Below are 19,481 nucleotides of genomic sequence, written 5' to 3'. Positions count from 1 at the left end.
TTCAGGTTGTTAGGCTTCCACAAACACTTTATCAGCTGGCTCAGCCCCAGTTCCCTTTAATTTTCTTTATTTTTATTCTGGGGTTGAACCTAGGGCCCTTTGCATGCTGGGCAAGGACTTTTATCCTCGACTAGATCCCCAGCCCAATCCCATTGTAGTCTTACAGTATTTATACGTACACGGGGGGAGGGGGGGGAGACAGAGACAGAGACAGATAGACAGACAGACAGACACAATGGAGTGGAGGCAGGGAAAGCAATTCAAAAGACATTTTGCTAGTTGACAGACTTGTTGATCATTTGAACGGGTAGCCTCTTTGTTATATTGTTTAGGGGAGTTGATCCTGTGCATTGAGATTGACAAAAAAACATTTTGAATTGCCTTGCTTGTTAGTTTGAGATTTTTCTTTTCCTCTTCCTTCTCCTCCTCCTCCTCCTTCCTCCTATCGTTTCTTTGAGACAAAGTTTCTCTATGTAGCACTCACTGCCCTGAAACTTGCTATGTAGACCAGGCTGGCCTTGAACTAACAGAGATCCACTTGCCTCTTTGCCTTCCAAGTGCTGAGATTGAAGGCTTGAGCCACCAGTGCCCCAGTGCTTTATTGATGTTTTTTATTTGTATTTTTGAGACAGGCTGTCATTCAGCATCTCATGAGGCCTTGAACTCACTATGTAGACCAGGGCTAGTTTGTTGCAACTCTGTCCCTGCCTCCCAAGAGACAGAATTGCTAGTGTGGACTGCCATTTCCACTGACAAAAGATAATATTTGTACTGTGATTTAACCTTGATTTTCTAACCTGTAGTCTCCTTGTTCTCCACATCTACTCTGCTTGTAGCAGCTGTGTTGCTTTTGTGTCTTCCCCTGTATGGAATCACTCACCAAGTCAAACCACTTCCATTTGTCCTGTACTGCCTTGTCCTGCCATGTCCAGTGTGCTCTAGGAATCTGTAACTGCCTGCTAGCTGGGCCTCTCTCCCCTTGGAGCCTTGCCATGCAGGTCATCTGCAATGGCATCATTCCCACCATGCTTCTAATAATGCTCCAGCAACTCCCTGCTTGTTCAAATGGAAATCCAGACTTGATGCAGTGACTTCACAGTACTTCCTCTGCTAGCTCTCTCTACCCAGCCCTTCCTTCTGCTCTTGTTTCCCATTTTAATACAGCCCTTGCCTCCAGTTTCTTAGCTTCCCTGTGGCTCCTCAACCACTAGACCAGCCATCCTGTATATGAAAGTCTGTCGTTCTCATCCTAAAAAGTTTTAAGTAATGAAGAATTTGACAAATCCCAGGAAATGTTGATCAAGAAAAAGATGAGGCCTAAAACACGTCGCTAAAAAGGAAGAAAGTTGCTATAGGTGTGGTAGATAATAAATTTAATAAGAGAAAGTAAATAAACTTTCAAAATGGGGTTGAGGAGATGGCTCAGTGGGCCAAGTGCTGGCTATACAAACACAAGGACATAAGTTCAGTCTCTAGCACCCATGTCAAAGCTGAGCACCCATAATGCCAGTGCTCACTAAAGAGACAAGCTGGCTGGTCTTGTTGGTCCATTTAGTCATATCATCATGCTCCAGGTTCAGTAAGAAACCTCATCTCAAAAGGTAAGGTGGAGAACTATTGAGGAAAACACCTTACGTCAGTCACTCTTGGCTCTCCACATGCACATATGTATCTATGTGAGCACATAAGCACATACAAGTATAACCAAATGAACACATTCCTAGAAACAGTAACTAGCAAACTGATTCACGAAGAAATAGAAAACATGCATAACCACCAAAATTCAGTCAGCAGCAGCACATGTGGCACATGTCAGAGTCCCAGCACTTAGGAGACCCAGACAGGAGGGTCAGGGGCTCAGGGGCAGCTTCCACTGTTAGCAATTTTGAGGCCTGGTCTTTTTTTTTTCACCTCAAAATTAGAAAGTTCAGTCAATAATCTAAAATATTTTTATAAGTATGTATAGATCACTTAACCAAATAGTCAAAGGAGAATTAATTCCAGTCTTAACAAAAATTATTTTAAATAATAAGAAAAAATGGAGCACTTCCCAGTTCATTTGATAAGATTAATATAATCTTAATAGTCAAACCACACAAAGATATTATTGGAGTGTCTTGAGGGATAGAGGAGGAGGCGAGTGTCTGGAGCTCCTCGAGTGAATGACAGGCTTAACTGAGACAGGTGTTGGGCCTTTAAGACCATTTTTTAAGCTTGAGATTTTATTCTGAAGGAAAAATGGAAAGTGTGAATGAATTTGACAGGACTGGAGATACAAGCATGCTCACCCTGGCTTCCAGGAGGAGACATTGGAAGAGCAAAAGTGAAAGCCATCTGAACAGCACACAGAAAATGTTGACAGGACTCTAACTCTTGTTATGAAGGGCCCAGAGAATCCCTCCAGAAGGACTTCAGTCACATGACTGTAGATCTGACCTTCCTCCTCAGAAAGAAAAAAAAAAAAAGACGTTGACGAATGATGGGGAAACAGAATGAAACTGGCTCCTGTATGGACCACCTGCAATCCTATTCAGAACGTGTTCAAGGGTGTTATGCTGGTCTTTGTTACAAGACGTCTGTGTGTGCTTACTTCCCCCATCAACCTCACTATTCAGGAGAATGGCTTTCTGGTTGAAATCCAAAATTTCTTGGCTGAAAAATTATTGGAGGACTGGATAAATGACTCAGAGCACTTCTTACTGCTCTTTCAGAGGATCCAGATTCAACTCCCAGCACCCACATGGTGGCTTACTGTCATCCATAACTCCAGTTCCAGAAGACCTAACATCTTCTTCTGATATTTGAGGGCACCAGGCACACATGTGAGCGTACATACACACAGGCAGGGCACTTATGACCAGTAAATACAGTAAGTATAAAAAATTAATTTTAAGAAATAAGTACACTTTAGGGAATAAATAAAAAAGGAAAAATATATCCGAGGGGGTCAGATGAGGACAGGTGTTGCTTGTTCTGTTTCTCAAGCACCAAAGGATGAGGTAATCCCTAAAGGAAATGATACTGAACTTGTTTCAAATTCAGCAAGCCACAACAGTTAAGAAGATACCAGAAGTGTTTTGGATGGCATCTATATGTCTGAAAAAGAAACAGTGCAGACAAGTAAGACCTAAATTCCCCATATTGAGAGTCAGGATCCTGGGATTTCCTTGGGGACAATGAGAGAATAATAACGAAAAGAAGAGATGGGGGGGGGGGGGTGGGTGGAGCTGTTTCCAAGTCTATGTGAAATATTTTCAGAATGGAAAGGTAGGACCTCTGAAGAACTGCTCCAAAACAGCAATACAACTGGTGATAATTGCTAAAAACAACAGAGACTAAACAAGTAAATAGATAAACAAACAAATAAATAAATACAGCCCAATTATTTAAAATCTCCAGAAAGTGTTCCAAAGGCATATAGCAATGGGCAAGCCAGTACTTCCAGAAAACTCTACAGAATCTCAGAAAGGACAATGGTAGTCTGAGATACCTGAGCTAGGACCCATTCCCTCAACACAAATCCCCCAGCTCTACACTCCAGAAGTCCTACCCTAAACATACTGTTCTGAGCAAGAAGAGCCAAGAGACAGAGGCCCCCTACCCTGTTCCCAGATTACATCTGATTTCACTCAAAAATTGCAGGTAGCTGGCATCTCTCATCTTTCCCGATCCTTTGCAGAAGCTATGTGACAAGAAGTCATGTAGTCAAGAGGGCCTCGTCTCCCTCTCTACCCACATTCCACATGAAGGGCACAAGCTCTGCTCTAGGCATTGTAGATTGACAGTGTAAAGGCCCTGACTATTCTAAGCGCAGCTCACTCACAGGCAGAGATTGCACACAAGGAAGAGCATATCAAGAAGACCAGGCAGGAGCTGACACCCTTCTGTGCTCACGTGGATATAGGATGTCACTGATGGAAAAATGAGGTGCTCTCCCCAACTCCGAGCAGTAACATGGGAGTTCTGCCCACAGGACAAAGGATGACCATAAAGACAGTGAACCACTAGATGTGTTTGAGGGTCTGGACATTCGGGATGAGGACTGGGGCATTCTGTGTCTAAGGATGGTATTTTGTAAAGGAAAGTTTGGTAAAGAAAGTTTAAGAGGACAAAAGCTAGTAGTTCTATGATGCAAATAAAACAGCATAACAGCCATTTTTGTAGCGAGAACCAGAGGAAAAGACAACAAAGAGGCCTCCTGGTATCAGTAAACTCTAGGAGTTAAGTTAGGCTACACCCACTCAGCAGCAATCAGCTCAGGCCTTAGGGCAGACTCAAGCATTCCCTGAACTGCACACTGACCTATCAACACAGGGGAAATGTATCATGGACACAAGAGGTTTGATGATGCAGTTCTGGCTAAACATTGACTGAATAATAACCTGCTCTAGCCCAAGGGGACTCCAGGGAAACCAAGCTTAAAATAAAAATCAAGCTCACCCCTGATAGTCTGGAGGACTACACTCAGCCCCCAAGGCTTTTCATCCTCCAAAGCTATCAAAGAGGAAACTGCCAAACTCCTAATTTCTGGATGAATAGGGAGCAAACAATATAAACTCCTGAACTGTGATAGTAAACACCAAACCAGAACCATCAGTGCTAAACCATAAAACTCTGGCTTCGGTGGCTCAAACACAGCCTTTGTAAGTAGCTTGTGCAACCCAAGAGTTAAAAGAAGGATAAACAAGAGGGCAGACCTCAGCGGGGACATCAGTGGCTTCACACTGCAGGGAGGATAGACTTCACCGAAGAAATTCATTCAGATCAGTAAACAACCAAATGACTGAGAAGTTAACAGCAGCTAGGTCTCTGGTACAAGGTGGATAAAAGTACCAACCGAAGTTCCAATACATCCAAGTTTCAACAAAAATTATGACGTACCAAAAAAAAAAAAAAAAAATAGGGAGCATTCAGTAAATTCTATTCTTAAAGGAGCTCAGAGAGTTAAATATTTCATAGTACTCAAAGAACTAAATAAAGGTAGAAATACTTAAGGAAATAAGGCAAGAGACAGGCTTCTCTCACAGATATGATGTTACATACATCTAATCCCTGCATTCAGTAGGGTGGGGTGGGAGGATCATGAGTTTAAAGTTAGTCTGCATTACATGGCAAGACCTATTGTAGAAAAAAATCGGCATTACAGAAGATAGGATGGCAACAGAAAATGTAAAGAAAAAAGGAACTACATACATTGCATTTGTTTTGTCTTCCTTTCTTCCTCCCTCCCTCTTTCTTTCTTTCCTTCTTTCCTTTCTTTCTTTTCTCTTTTCTTTCTTTCTTTCTTTCTTTCTTTCTTTCTTTCTTTCTTTCTTTCTTTCTTTCTTTCTTTCTGGGAGGGAACAGGATTTTGCTATATAGCCTAGGATGGCCTAGAAAAGCCTAGGCAGCAGTCTTCCTCGGCCTCCTAAGGACAGTGATGGCAGGTGTGTGCCACCTACATCCAAATAGATACTCTTGAGGGAGAAGTTCAATAATTAAATTGCAAAATTGACTAGATAGGAGTTGACAGTAGATTAGACCTGGCAGGAGAATAAATCAGACAATGTGATATATGACTAGAGATTATGCAATCTGAAGACAGTGAAAAGAATGAAGATAAACAGGCTTAAAGAAACGTGGGGTAAAATTAAGCACATCAGTGTGCGTAAGTAGAGTACTGGAAAGAACGTAAAAAGGACAAAGAAAGATAGTCAAAGGAATAATTGCTGAAGCCTTTTCACATTCGGTAAAGATACTTATCTACATGCCCAGGTTCAGTTAATTCCAAGTAAGGTAAACAAAGGTCATACCCAGGAGACATGTAGTAAAATACTGAAAAGCAAAAGACAACCTCAAAAACAAGAAGGGACAAAAAACCCCATCACATATAAGGGAACCCCATGAACATTAGCAGTTGACTTCTCATCAGACACAATACAGGCTCTTTTTTTTTAAGTTTATATCTTAATGCACCAGGGGCTAGTGAGATGGCTTAGGAGTTAAGATTACATGCTGCCGATGGAGAAGATCTGGGTTCTGTGCTGAGAACCTACATGGTGGCCCATGACCCCTATAACTCCAGTTCCATGGATGGATCTGACACCCTTTTCTAACTTCTAAGGGCTTCTGCATGCATGTGGTACATACACACACACACACACTTAATCACTCAGGTGTCCACACACATACACATAAATATTTTAAGAATTTAAAAGACACCAAGAACTATCTAGAAAAATACCTTTATAAAATAGAAGGGAGCACTAGCCATACCATTTACACAAAAATAAAGACATGCAAATAAAAAAAATATTATTCAAGCCAGATGTGGTGTGGCATGCCTTTAATCCCATCACTGGGGAGGCAGTGAGATGCAGGCTACTCTGCTCTTCCAGGACATTGAGGACCACACAGAGAAACCGTGTCTTGAAAAAAATCTATTTTCAGATGACATGATTCTATATACAGGAAAATGTAAAGATTCCACAAAAATCTTCAAAACTGTTCAATAAATTTGGTAATCTTAAGAACTATACAAAAATCAATATAGAAAAAGAAGTGGCATTTTTGCTCACCAATAACAAACTTGCTAAGAAAGAACAAGACAGCCATCCCATTCTTAGTAGTAACAAGAAATAAAATGCCTACAAATAAGTTTCACCAAGAAAATGAAAAACCTCTAAGTTGATATTACAAACACTGATTAAAAAGACAGAGTGATTGAAGAAGACATTTAAAAAGTGAAAAACTTCACTGCTCATGGATTAAAAGAATCAGTAATATTAAAAATGCCCTTAGGCAGGTGAGATGGCTCAGTGGGCAAAGGCACTTGCCACCAAGCCTGACAGCCCGAGTTCACTACTTGGAATCCATATGGTAGAGAGAACTGACTCCTGCAAGTTGTACCCTGACCTCCACATATGTGCCACTAAATGCCTATGCCCACACACAGACAAACACAATAATTACAATAGAATAAAATGGTAATGCCTGAACAATTCACAGATTCAGTGATCAGAATACTTGTAGCATTCTTTACAGAAATACCCACTGCCCCCCTCAAAAAAAAAAAACCTAAAATTCATCTAGAAATACAAAGAATGTAAGCAGCCAAGGCAACTTGAAGTACAAACAAAGCTGAAGGCATGATCTCCAGACACACCTTAAGGCTGTGGTAGCCAAGACAATATATGAGAGGCACAAAACTACAGTAGATAAAACAGTGCAACAGACTAGAAGTCCAAAAAAGACAGCCATGTACCTGTAGACTGCTGATGTTTGACAAAGGCATCAAAATACGCACTGGAGAAATGGTGACTCTTCAGTAAACACTACTATAAAAACTGGATATCCCTATGCAAAAGACTGAACATTGGCCCCTGTTGTTCTCCCTCCACAAATAAATGAATTCAATATGGCATAAAGAGAGAGTGTAAGACCTGAAACTGTGAAGAAAGTACTAGAAAAAAAAAAGAAAACACTTAAGGACCATTGGTATAAGGAAATAATGGGGGCAGGAGGCACCCCAAAGCACGAGCAACAAAGGCAAAAATAAGACAGATAAGATTATATTCCACCAAGAAGTTTCTGCACAGCCAAGGACATGATTGAGATAGTAAAGAGACAAAGAGGGAAACTGCAAAATAGTTGATACAACAAAAGATTAAATCTAGGCTATTTATGGAACTCAACAATAGAAAACCCAGAAGATCCCAGTTTAAAGTAGGCCAATTATCAGAATAGATATTCTTAAAAGAAAAAATACAAATGGCCAAGAAGTATGTGAAAACTTACATCATTTGCTGTTAATGAGGTATGCTGGAGAGATGTTCACTAGTTAGAAGCATACATTAGAAAACCCACATTCAGTTCCCAGCAGTCAAGTGACTCACAATGCATAGAACTCCAGTTCTAGGGCATCTAACACTTCTGGCCTTTATGGGCACACCTGTGTTCATAAGTGTACTTGCACAAGTGCATGTGCATGCATATGCACACACAGCTACACACACATATACACCTGATTTTAAAACCAACTATTAAATAAAGGAGATATCACTTTACCCCAGTCAGGATGGCTAACATCAAAAAAGAAATACAACAAATGCTAGCTAGAGTTTGGAGAAAGCAAAATTCTTGTGGCTAATAGTAGAAATGTGAATTAATACAATTCTTATAGGGAAATATTATGGACATTCCATAGTCAAAATAAAACTAAAAATCTAACAATGTCTGTATATAAATAAATCTATTAAATTAACAATCTCAATACCTATTTCTGCACATATACCCAAAGAAAATTAAATCAACACAGCAGAGATACTTTTACCATATATATTTTTATATTATACATAATAAACTATTATTCAGCTACAAAAATTATTTAATTCTATTATTTACATCAAAATGAGGTGGGCTTGGAAGACATTATATGAAGTGAGCTAGATACATAAAAACAAATATTACATGTTTCCTCTTAGGTGTAGAATTTTTAAAACGTGGTCTGCTCATTCTGGACTCCACCTTATGCTGCTTCTGCTTCTTCCTTGTCAGCATTTGCCTACCAGCAGTCACCAAGTAGAAGGAGAAAAAGGATGAAAACAGGGGTGAGGGGCTGAGCTGGAATAAGGACTAAAAAAATCAAGATAAAATATGTGTGAAAATCTCATATCAAACCTAGTATGTCCTAAGATGCTTTTTAAAAATGAAAATAAAATACTTAATATTTTCTTAAAATATAATTACTAGAGGGTAGGAAGTAAAGAGGTTGGGGGATGTAAGAACCTTAGATATAGGTCCCAGATGAGATTAAGGCTCAATGCTCTACGTACTATGACATGGTTATAATTAACAGTAACGTACTGTGTGTTTTATAAAGAACTAACAGATAGCAAGGTGAAGGTGTCAAATATATAACAAATTAAGTAGTTAAGATTCAGTCTTATCAGTCCAGGATTGTATATGTGGTTTTGAAATATTGCACTGTACCCCCCATAAACTGTGTAATTTTTACATTGATTAAAAGAACAAGAAAAAAATAAAACAAGAAAATGTAAAAGTGATAAAGGCAGTCCCCGTTTACAAGAAAACAGAATTCATTGCTAGGATAACTTCTTTTTTAAAGTACTAAATGAAGTTCTTCAGAATGCGAGCAGGTAACTCCAGGTAGCAATGTGATTCTATATGCAAAACGTAGACCACCACTACAGGTAATCATGTGCTTACTATGAAAAGATAATCAAATTGCATATTTCTTCCCCTTTCCTCTCTTGACTTATTTAAAAATTAATTGCATAAAACAAGTGTATTTCTAAGATTATAAACAGAGCAATAGAATATAATTAATAATTATATAGCACAAAGAAAGGAAATAAGAGCAAAGCCCCATTTCAGTAAGGAAATGATACCAGATGGTAACTTGAATGCAGAGGAAAAAATGGAAACCAAGCAAAGAGTAAATAAGAATATTAGTATAATGAACACATATTCCATCTCCTTTCTTCTTCCAGCCTTTTAAAAAAGCATAAAATTGTATAAAGTAATAAAGAAGTAATATTTTGTTCAGTTTAGAACTTACATAAGTATGGACATGTGGATGTATATATAGTAATAATTACAAAAAGAGGAGGTGCAATGAAGTTATATACAGTGCCTGTTTCACTGAAACTAAGGCAGCGTAAATCTAAAGTTCATTTTAGTAAATTAAAATGTTACTTGTGAGCCCTAAAAAAAAATGCCACTAAGAAGAAAGTTAACTCAAAATTAACCTTTAAATTATGAAAGTAAACTCCCAGCATTTGGGAGGCAGAGGCAGGCGGATTTCTGAGTTCGAGGCCAGCCTGGTCTACAGAGTGAGTTCCAGGACAGCCAAGGCTACACAGAAAAACCCTGTCTCGAAAAAAAAAATTATGAAAGTAAACTCAAAAACATATAGTAACGACCTAATATAAAGAGATAATCAAAACCTCAAAAAGGCAAATTGCATATACAAAACAAAAATCAAAATGCAGACAACAGTCCCTAGGACTGGAGAAATGGTTCAGTCTGATAAGAACTGCCATGCAAGCATGAGAACCTGAGGTCGATCCCCAGGACATAGTTTTAAAAAGCCAGGCACAGCTGTTAGCAGGGAGGTAGAGACAGGAGGATCCCTGCGGCTCATTAGACAGCCAGCCTACCTATTCCAGAAGCTCCAGGCCACTGAAAGACCATGTCTCAAAAACGAAGGTTGATGGTGCCTAACAAATCATACCTGAAGTTGCTCTCTAGCCTCTACATGCATGGCCACCCATATGCACCCACCCACTCACATACACATGAGTAAACAAGATGGCAAAGACTGAATAATAATTAAATGTGGGTGAACTATCTAACCCAAAGGCAAATATTGTCAGACTGCTGACAATCTGGCAGTTCACCCAAAAGATACAAATATATTGAAAAAAAGGCAGACAAAAAATGATGTACTATGCAAGCAACAACTACTAAAAACAATACATGTTGAATTCACAAAATAAAAATATGGAAAATAAAATATAGAAAAATATAGAAAAGTATTTCTAGGAATATTAAAAAAAAAAAAAAAAAAAAAAAAGCTCGTGATAGTAAAAGGGTAAAGCCAGCCAAGCCTGGTGGTACAAGCATTGTTATCTCAGCTACTTTAGGAACTAAGGTAGGAGGATTACAGATTCTGGGCTATACTCTGAAGGCCAGCCTGTCTTCAATTTGAAAATGAAAAATGTTGGGAGTGTCACTCAATGGCAGAGACCTTGTCTAGCATGTATGAGACCCTATGTGCATCCCTGGTACCACAAAAATAGAAAAGGTCAAACATGAATTTATTTTTATCAACATGCAAATGATTATAGTTCACCCATGAACTATATCATATTGCATATGATTACATATGTAATCTAAGTACTGTGAAGACTCAGCCACTAGCAACACAAGTGAAGGCCAACCTGGGCTACAAAACAAGACTATCCTTGAAAAAAAAAAACAAATAACAACAAAAACACGTTTAGATACCTGACAATGGAGCCTCAAGATAACCTAATAAAAAACTGACCGAATGGACAGAGAAGAATGAAGAAAGAGACAAACAATAATTTAAGAATTCAATGCCCTACTAATAGGTAGTATAAGTCTATGGATGGATGGATGGATGGATACTTTACTGGAAAACAGAACACTCAGTTTTAAGTATACATGGCACATTCTCCAGAATGCACCATAAAGCTAAACCTTAATAATAACAGCACAAAAAAATGAGAGGCCATTGAGATGCCTTAGCAAGTAACTTGCTGCCAAGCTTTTCTGAGATAGATTTATTATACATTAACTTATTTTTATGTTATGCTTTATGAGTGTTTTGCCTGCATATACGTGTGTGTCTGTGTGTGGTGTGTGTGTGTGTATAAACCATGTGCATGCACTTGTCCCCAAGCCTTACAACCTGAGTTAACTTTGAGGACCCACATGGTGCAAGACAAGAACCACGACCCACCATTTGTGTTTTATCTCCACATGTGCAACATGGCACACTCACACATGCACATACACATATGCAAACAAGGTATCGATGAATGAATGAACAAATTTAATAAGAATTTTAACAAATCTATTCAAATGGCCAACAAGAACATGAAAAGTTGTTAGTGTCAAACCCATATGAGATAGGATACTATCAAAATGACAAATAATAACCAGTGAGAGCCAGCCTCATTGGAAAATGGTAACATACTATCACAGCTACTTCAAAACAGTGTAGCAGTTCTTCCAAAAGGTAGACCTGTGACTCAGCAATTCCACTCCTAGATATTTACCCAATGAAAACATGAGGACACCAAGAAAACAAGACCCTCTAAATCAACATGAGCAACGGTCACATGAACTCACAAGGACTAAAGCAGCAAGCACAGGGTCAGCACAGGTCTACAACAGGTCCTCTGCACATATATTATGGTTTTCAGTTTAGTGTTTTTATGGATTCCTGAGTGGTTCTCTGATTCTTGTGCCTTCTCTTGGGCCCTTTTCCTTCTGTTGGTTTGTGTTGTCTAACTCTGGAGTAATATGTTATTTTGTCATAGTTTTCTAAAATTAACAAGGGAATGAATGAAAACCTAGCCACAAGGGTAAAGGTTAACAACTGGACCACCCTTATACCTGCTAGGAGAAGGAAAACCTTTTTGTTCAATAGAGTGACATTGTATATATCAACCATTCCAGGACAGGCCTCATGTTCAGGAGTAGTTGACCAACATATAATGGATTCCACAGTGTGTGTGTGTGTGTGTGCGCGCGCGCGCGCGTGGGCACGCGCAATGCCTTTATTTGGTTACACTTTGGTAGATTATGGATTGTTTTAATTTTTTTTGTCTTTAGCAGGGCACGGTTTATTTTGTTTTCCTAGGTCTTATATTTTTGTTTATTGAGAAAAAACTTGGGTGGATAGGGGAGGAGAGAGGATCTGGAAGAACTTGGGGGAGGGGAGAATATGATTAAAATATATTTAAATTTAAAATTTGTTTTAAATAATAAAAAATATAATAGAAAACATGTCCACACAAAAATGTGTACACAAATGTTCACAGCAGCACTGTTCATATTAGTTTAAAAGTAGAGATAGTCCAAATGTCAGAAATGATCGGCGGATCAATAAAATGTGGTATTTTATATTTATACAATGGAGAATTGTAAAATGGTAATAAAGAATAATGGAGCACAGTCCGTAAAGACCACATTGTTTAGCAACAGATTGAGATGTGCCTAAAGCCGTTTGGTGTGGAGAAAGGAACAATGAGGAGTTAATGACTACTGCTTTCCTTTAGAGGAAACCAAAATATTCTCTAATTAGGTTATGATGGTGTTCACATAACTCTGTAAATACACTAACAGGCTGGATGGATGGATGGATGAGTTTATGGTGTGTAGATTATATCTTACTAAACCCACTTATAAAAGATTATGATGGCTTGAACTCGGATGGTGGAAGTACACTGTGAGAAGCGCTAGGAATCCATATATATTTCAAAGGTAGCGTGAGTAGGATTTTCTAACATATTGTGTGTGGGCTGAGGGAATGTAAGGACTCAAAGATTTTTGTTCTGAGCAACTGGAATTATGGAGTCAGGAACTGAGAGAAGACTGTGTGAAGCATAGTTTCAAAAGATAAGTTAAAGAGTTCAGTTTGGGCATGTTGAATTGGAAATGTCAAGTTGGTAGAAGGGAAAAATACAGTTATCTAGCTGTTTCCTGACAGTGGTTGGACTAGCATTATAAAACTGAGAGCTAATATATGAATAAATTTTAAAACTGTGAGATGAATAAGATCACCAAAGTATAGCTAAAGAAGAGATGTTTGAGCTCAAAATGTTGGAGGAGAAATAAAAACAAGCAAAGAAGATGGAAAGAACTAAAACCAGACACCAAGAGGGTAAATCAAGCGTGTGCACTTCTGGAAGCCAGGTGACAAAAGTGTTTCAAAGAGGCTGTGGTCAGCTATGTCACATGCTGCTGAGAAATGAAGCAGGATAAGCAACAGAGAGTCACAGGGCCCGGGGGGAATGTTAATAGAGCTAAATGGAAAAGTCTGATTGATACACATTTCAGAGCGAATATAAGATCAGTGTCGTGTCTATACAGAAGCAGCAAGAATCAAAAATGCAATTAAAACTACGACAGCAGTAAAAATAGAAGGTGTCAAGAATAAGTCAAACAAAATATGTGCCAGAGATCCTTTGTGGAGGAAATTATAAAACTTTATCAAGATAAAAAGCTGTGTCCTGTTCAGAGGTAGAGAAACTCAATATTGTAAAGCTATCCTTTACAATCAATAGATAGTGTAAAGCAATCAATATAGCTATTGTAATTCCTATCAAAAATCTTACAGGGCCTTTCATGGAATTTGATGAGTTGCTTCTAAATTTTATATAGGTATGCAAAGAAAAGCCAGAGCATTCTTGAAGAGCAGTAAGATAGGACTTCCTCTATCAGATATTACCATCCAGCTTTGGTACTTAAAACAGTGGGGTGGGGGTGGGGGTAGCTTGTGGAGGAAGGTGCCTCAGTGTAGCCGCTCACATTTGGTCGACTGTGAGGGCAATGGTAGCTTTACAGCTGCTTATTATTAGGCTCCAGAATTTACATATATGTTAAGTGTTTATGTATAGAAAATTACATGCAAATATGATTTATGTATAGGACGCATTTGTGCATATCAATTATATCTTAAAATAAGAACTGGAGGGGACTTCTTTTCTTCGAAGATTGGAACCTGCAAAAAAATACGATGAAAACATTTCATATCTGCCCCTCTGGCAATTTCCAAGTACACAGTGGGTCCGTGTTAAGTTAGTCGTGGTGCTTCTTCCTCCTGCCTGACATGCATACCCTTTGACTGATGTCTCCTCACCCCCTCCCAACCCAGAGGGTATGTTCCTTAGCTTGGTTTCATCACTTTATAATAATGTATCTATGAAAACAGCACCTCATACACTAGAAGGATATACAATTGCATGGGGCAGGAGTGAGGGCAGGTTGCTGGAGATGGAACCTTGGCCTCCATTGAATGCTAGCCAAATGTATTACTTGTGAGCCACACCTGTAGCCATTATACAGCTTTTGTGGAAATTAAGATTTTATAAAGAAAGTTATTTTTAAAAATAAAAATAAGCCTTTTAAACAGCTGTGTACTGTCCCAGAAGCTATGTTGGTCTGGGTGCAGGGCTCTCCTATTTGCCTTCCATTGCCTGCAGAAATAGGACATATTTCAGGAAGCTCGGTAGTACAGGAATAATCATGTCCTGTCTAGTGGTCAAGGGTGCACTCAGGCACTGAGCTTTCCAATGTTGTCATAGAATAGTGATGGAAATGGACAGGCAAAACCGGACAGACTCTGACATGCTGAGTCGCTTTAGAGGTCTCTAAAGGTATAGGGCTGGAGGATGGGCAGAAACTGTTAGGCCTAAAGGACCAGAGACATTTGTTTTGTTTTGTTTTGTTTTGTTTTGTTTTGTTTTGTAATGGAATTTTCCACTAGCTCATGTGACCCAAGACAACATTCAATTCTTCCAGAGTTCTCTCCAGGGTTTAACTAGGATACACTTTGTAGTCCCTTTCAGCCTAAACAGACAACAATTCTAAGTCCACCTGAGGGGAGAACAGCTTGCACATTCACCCTCCTGGTCTCCAGGTTGGTGAGTAATTAACCCCCTCTCTATTGATTAGAGCTCTTCAAAGTATTGCTGAGCTGGCTCTCCAGAAATGTAGAAAAACAAAGCCATTCGCATCTCCAAATGGCCATTCTTTAATCAGGAACTCCCATTTACATATTTAGTTTTGAGACTATAAATAGAAGTGTAAGTGAAACTGTCCTGCAAACCAATGCAGCCTGTCTGCACCCTCCATGCTGCCTGTGACAAGTGGCTTCTGGGCACTGTGCAGAACCCTCCTGTGTTGTTCCTCCTGTGTACATTTCCAGAAAGGAACACCTGCAAACGTCTTTACAGATGTGTGTGCCCATCTGACTTCTCTTATCTTTACATTTTTCCTCTGTTTCATGGCAACCACAGCCATGACCAGAAGAGACCTCTGTGGCAAACTTAGCTTGGTCACTGAGGGATGAAGTAACGGTGATGCTAAAGGGACAGCTGGATAGATGAGTACCGTAGCAGTAGACATCATTTGTGCCAGCTGCTTCTTGTTTTTCTTCCTTTCCAATTTGGGACTGCCCTCCCTCTGCCAAGGATGCTGTGCTGTGTAACTGCTCCAAGCCCTTGGATTGTTAGACAGTGAGCAGGGCCAGGGTGAACTGACTTCCTCATGTCAAAGCTCCCTTGGACATAAGAGGCTCAAGCCTCCAATTTAGAACTGGAGAGGAAACCTGAAAAGTGCAAACCACTTTCAATCACTTGCAGCCCCATCTTCATCCTCTCCTTGGAAATTGGCTAGTGTTGTTTAAAGCAGCTCTTCCTTTTCACCCTTGAACTACACTTGCTCTGTTTCCTCAGCAGCACTTTTGATGAACTAATTTATGAAGGCGACAGGGACTGCGTGTTACTCTGGGTGAGTCACTGGCCTATAGTCAATGCTGGGGAGAGTCTTCGAGATGAACAAAAACTGCCAAGGGTGGCTTCAGTCCAGCACCCAAATGTTCACATCATCCTCCCATCCCCCTTTTCCATTTTAGGGTGAAAGTCATCAGGAACACGAGGGGGAATGGATTTATGAGAATAAATAAGATACTGTCTCACAGCCAAAGCAACATTCAGATTCTCAGCTGGCAGAGGAATTCCTGAGCCTGATCTGTAGTGAAAGCATGAGCAAACTGCTAAATGGAATGCAAAGAGAACCCAACTTAATCTCCAATCCAGACCATCTACAAGGAGTCTCTCTCAGGCGGCCAGTACTATTCCTGGAAGGCACAGCGCTTACCCCAGTGGCCCCGCCCTGGCGTGAGAAATCCAGGGCTCTGTCAGTGCCAACTCAGGCTCTTATTTCTGCCATCCAGTTGCTTTGGTGAAATAGGAGTGAACACTGCCTATCCATGAAAGGGCAACTCTGAAAGCGATTTATAAACTGTAAAGTACTAGGGAACGTCAGGTGGCCCTGTCACTCATGCATTTCTGTTATATACTGCACTCCTTCAGTTGTCTTTTCTCATTATGGGACAAAAACCACAGAATTTTGTGGTAAGAGGTCAGGCCCTGCATATAATCAATCATGCACAAGTCCTACAACATAGAAGCATAAATCGGCCTTAATTCTGTATTTTCCCGTCGACACATGGAGAGCATTTGCCAGTCAGCAACCTCACAAAGACGTCACAGAATGGTCAAGAAATGACCCCAGAAAAGCCCTTGTAGGGGGAAAGCCATAAAGCCTTTTGAAGGCAAAACTTTCAATTCCAAAGGGTGATTATTATTTCTGCATTGAAGTAAAAGCCCTTGTGTTTACACAGCCTTTGATTCTGATGTCAAATGTCCGATGACTCCTCAAACTCTACTCCAAAAGAAAGAGAAGGCAGTCATTCTGGGGTCGCTGTAGCTAGTGGTGGGCTCTGCCCAGAGTGACTGGCTGGGGAGATCAAAGAGCTGAGCCTCAGCGCTTTGTAGGGTGGGTCGCTGTGGGGCTGTATGAAAGAGCTTCCATCTCTGGCTCGCACCTCACCCAGGCTGCACATTTAGTAAATAAAGGAACTTGACGTTTATGTTAAATAAAAAATTAAGATCTTCATCATTTTATTCATCCCTCTCCCATTGTTTATTTAGAATGTATATTTGATAGCACGTTCCAGAGCAGAGCAAGCCCTCATAGAGACAAAGAGGGCTATGATACCAAGCCTGGCAACCAGGGAGTAGGCATTCCATTCCTTCCCTCCCGATCCTCCTTTTCCCAGAGCCCATCCAGCTGACAGGTGCCAGAAGGGAAGAAATGTTAGTAAATGTTAGTTTCCAGCTCCAAGGAAGCTGTCACAAAAGGGAGACAGAACAAGAAAGCTCATAAAATCCTTCAACTGAGGGATGTAGCGAGACCTATCTAATTACACAAGATTAGAAACGGTTTAAGTTGTTGAGAATGTGCTACATGTGGAATGAAAGAAAATGACACCTCCAGCACCCTGTAATGATACTGTATTGGGAGGAAAGCACAAAGGGTTTGTTCACGCTATCAGTAACACCAGTTTTTCTCATCCAAACAGTTTAGCCACATCTGGTTTTAATATGGTGGTCTAAGTGGAGTCAGTTAACTTTTCACCCACTGCTCTGGCCCTCCTTTTGCTTCCTTCGCATGCAGTTCCATTTGTATTGGTATTGTCCTCCTCTCACCCATGTCTCTGCAGGCTGACCAAGGCAAGCAGGGGGGTGGGGTGAGGGGGGCGGGGGTGGATTATGCTCAGAAACTGTGCTTATCTCTGGACTCTGGAGGGTTTTACTGTTCAAATAGCATGTTATTTTGGAAGCAAGGCGTAGTCTTTGTTTCAGCTAAACTCAACAGAATTTAGATGTGTCCTTGTACCTAATTCATTAAGCCACCAATACTAAATAAGAACTCCCTCAGTAGTTTGTGAATTGTGAAACATCCTGGTTTTTTTAACAGAAAGGCAAAGATCACCCTAATTACTTTTTTGTCATGTCAGGGATCAAACCTGGGGCTTTGTGCTTGCTGAGCAAGCACGCCACTACTGAACTGTGCCCCCAGCCCTTCATCTCAGTTACTTCCAACTAGAATGCTCTGGGAAGTCTGGTACCCATCTAATGGGTTTCTGGCAAATATAGGATTAGTTAGGTATTGTTGTGCCTGTGTTGGGAGAAAGGAGCTTTGGTGACTGTATACCAACGGGGCAACAAGATAGGTGTATTTCTTATAAAAGCAGAATTTTCAAGCTATAAAATGCGTGCCAGTAGACATCCATTTATATTGTATACAAACTACTAGAAAAGGGGGTTTACTTCCCACATTCCAAAAACAGTAGGCTTTTACAAATGGCTATGCTGAAAGGCAATGATTCAAAATATATGTAGTCCTATGATATTAAATGATATTTACAAATTTTGCCTTATTTAAATTTTTACCACATAGCGCCTTCATGAGCAGCAAATTCCTAACTCTAAGCTGTTAGGAACTATACTCTCTGAGGACAAGGCACAATTTAAATTGTATTCCATTTTGGCTCTTCTTAGAGCCTTTTGCTGTGCTCTGAGTCTTGCTGGAATACACATTACAGTTGAAAGGAGAGTGTAAGAATGACCACCAGTTCCTCTGAAAGTTATCAGATCTTTCAGGTGGCTTCTGGTGTATTTCTTTCTCATCTGAAAGTAATAGACAAGACACTTCTGAAGCAAATTTATCCAAAGAGGTGACTGTCGGTAGACCATTTTATGCCCTCTGGTAGGGCAGAAGGGGTGATACTTTCAGGCACATGTAATGGTCTGTACCTGGAACTTTGCAAAGACATTCATATAAGGCTGGAGCCTGCTGCCGTAGTGCCATATAGAAGGACAGCCAGAAGTCTTGTGTGCAGCCTTGACCTAAGAGAAATAGCATATTTACTACATTCAAAGCCAGCAGCCTTTACTGAGCATATACTATGTGCACGGCCTTGTCAGGTTACTCTGACATGCTCTGTAACATATTAATAGATGTCTTTTTCATGTTGACCAGACAACTTCACCAATCATTTACAGACTACTGCCACTCGCAGGCATTGTGTTGGGGATCCCAAGATAAGTCAGAGGTTTGCCCTTACCTATAGACTCTATGTAGCTCAGAGTAAAGGGTAACAAACTACAGGCAGTATGTGGGTAGAGAACATGCAAAGAGCTCTGTGTTTAGAAAAAGAGAATGATTCATTTTCTTAGAGTGGTGTTAGAAAGGTTCACAAAGGAGATGTTATTTGAACTCTATCTGAAAAGAGTAGGTAGGATTTCAAGAGGCAGACAGGAGAAAGGGAAAGAAATTCCAAGCCAGTGGAACAGTGTGGGCAAATACTTATTAAA

The 19,481-nt window shown here is 40.0% G+C and overlaps 1 protein-coding gene across 3 annotated transcripts in view; it reads left to right on the top strand.

Moving 5' to 3' along the window:
• Positions 1-19,481, top strand: part of Hdac8 (histone deacetylase 8) — a 201,334-nt gene that overhangs the window by 124,923 nt on the left and 56,930 nt on the right. The window contains exon 10 of one of the 3 annotated variants that reach the window (XM_076918842.1): positions 16,172-16,377. The exons of the other annotated variants lie outside the window; for them this stretch is intronic. Coding sequence (XP_076774957.1) covers positions 16,172-16,222 — 51 coding nt within the window. The 3' untranslated portion in view covers positions 16,223-16,377. Of the gene's footprint in view, positions 1-16,171; positions 16,378-19,481 lie in introns of those variants that run through there. 3 annotated transcript variants of the gene reach the window in all.

The sequence above is a fragment of the Arvicanthis niloticus genome, chromosome X, assembly GCF_011762505.2.
Source record: "Arvicanthis niloticus isolate mArvNil1 chromosome X, mArvNil1.pat.X, whole genome shotgun sequence".
Classification (NCBI taxonomy): domain Eukaryota; kingdom Metazoa; phylum Chordata; class Mammalia; order Rodentia; family Muridae; genus Arvicanthis; species Arvicanthis niloticus.
The sequence above is the reverse complement of the archived record's forward strand: the minus strand, read 5'-3'. Positions and strand labels throughout refer to the sequence as shown.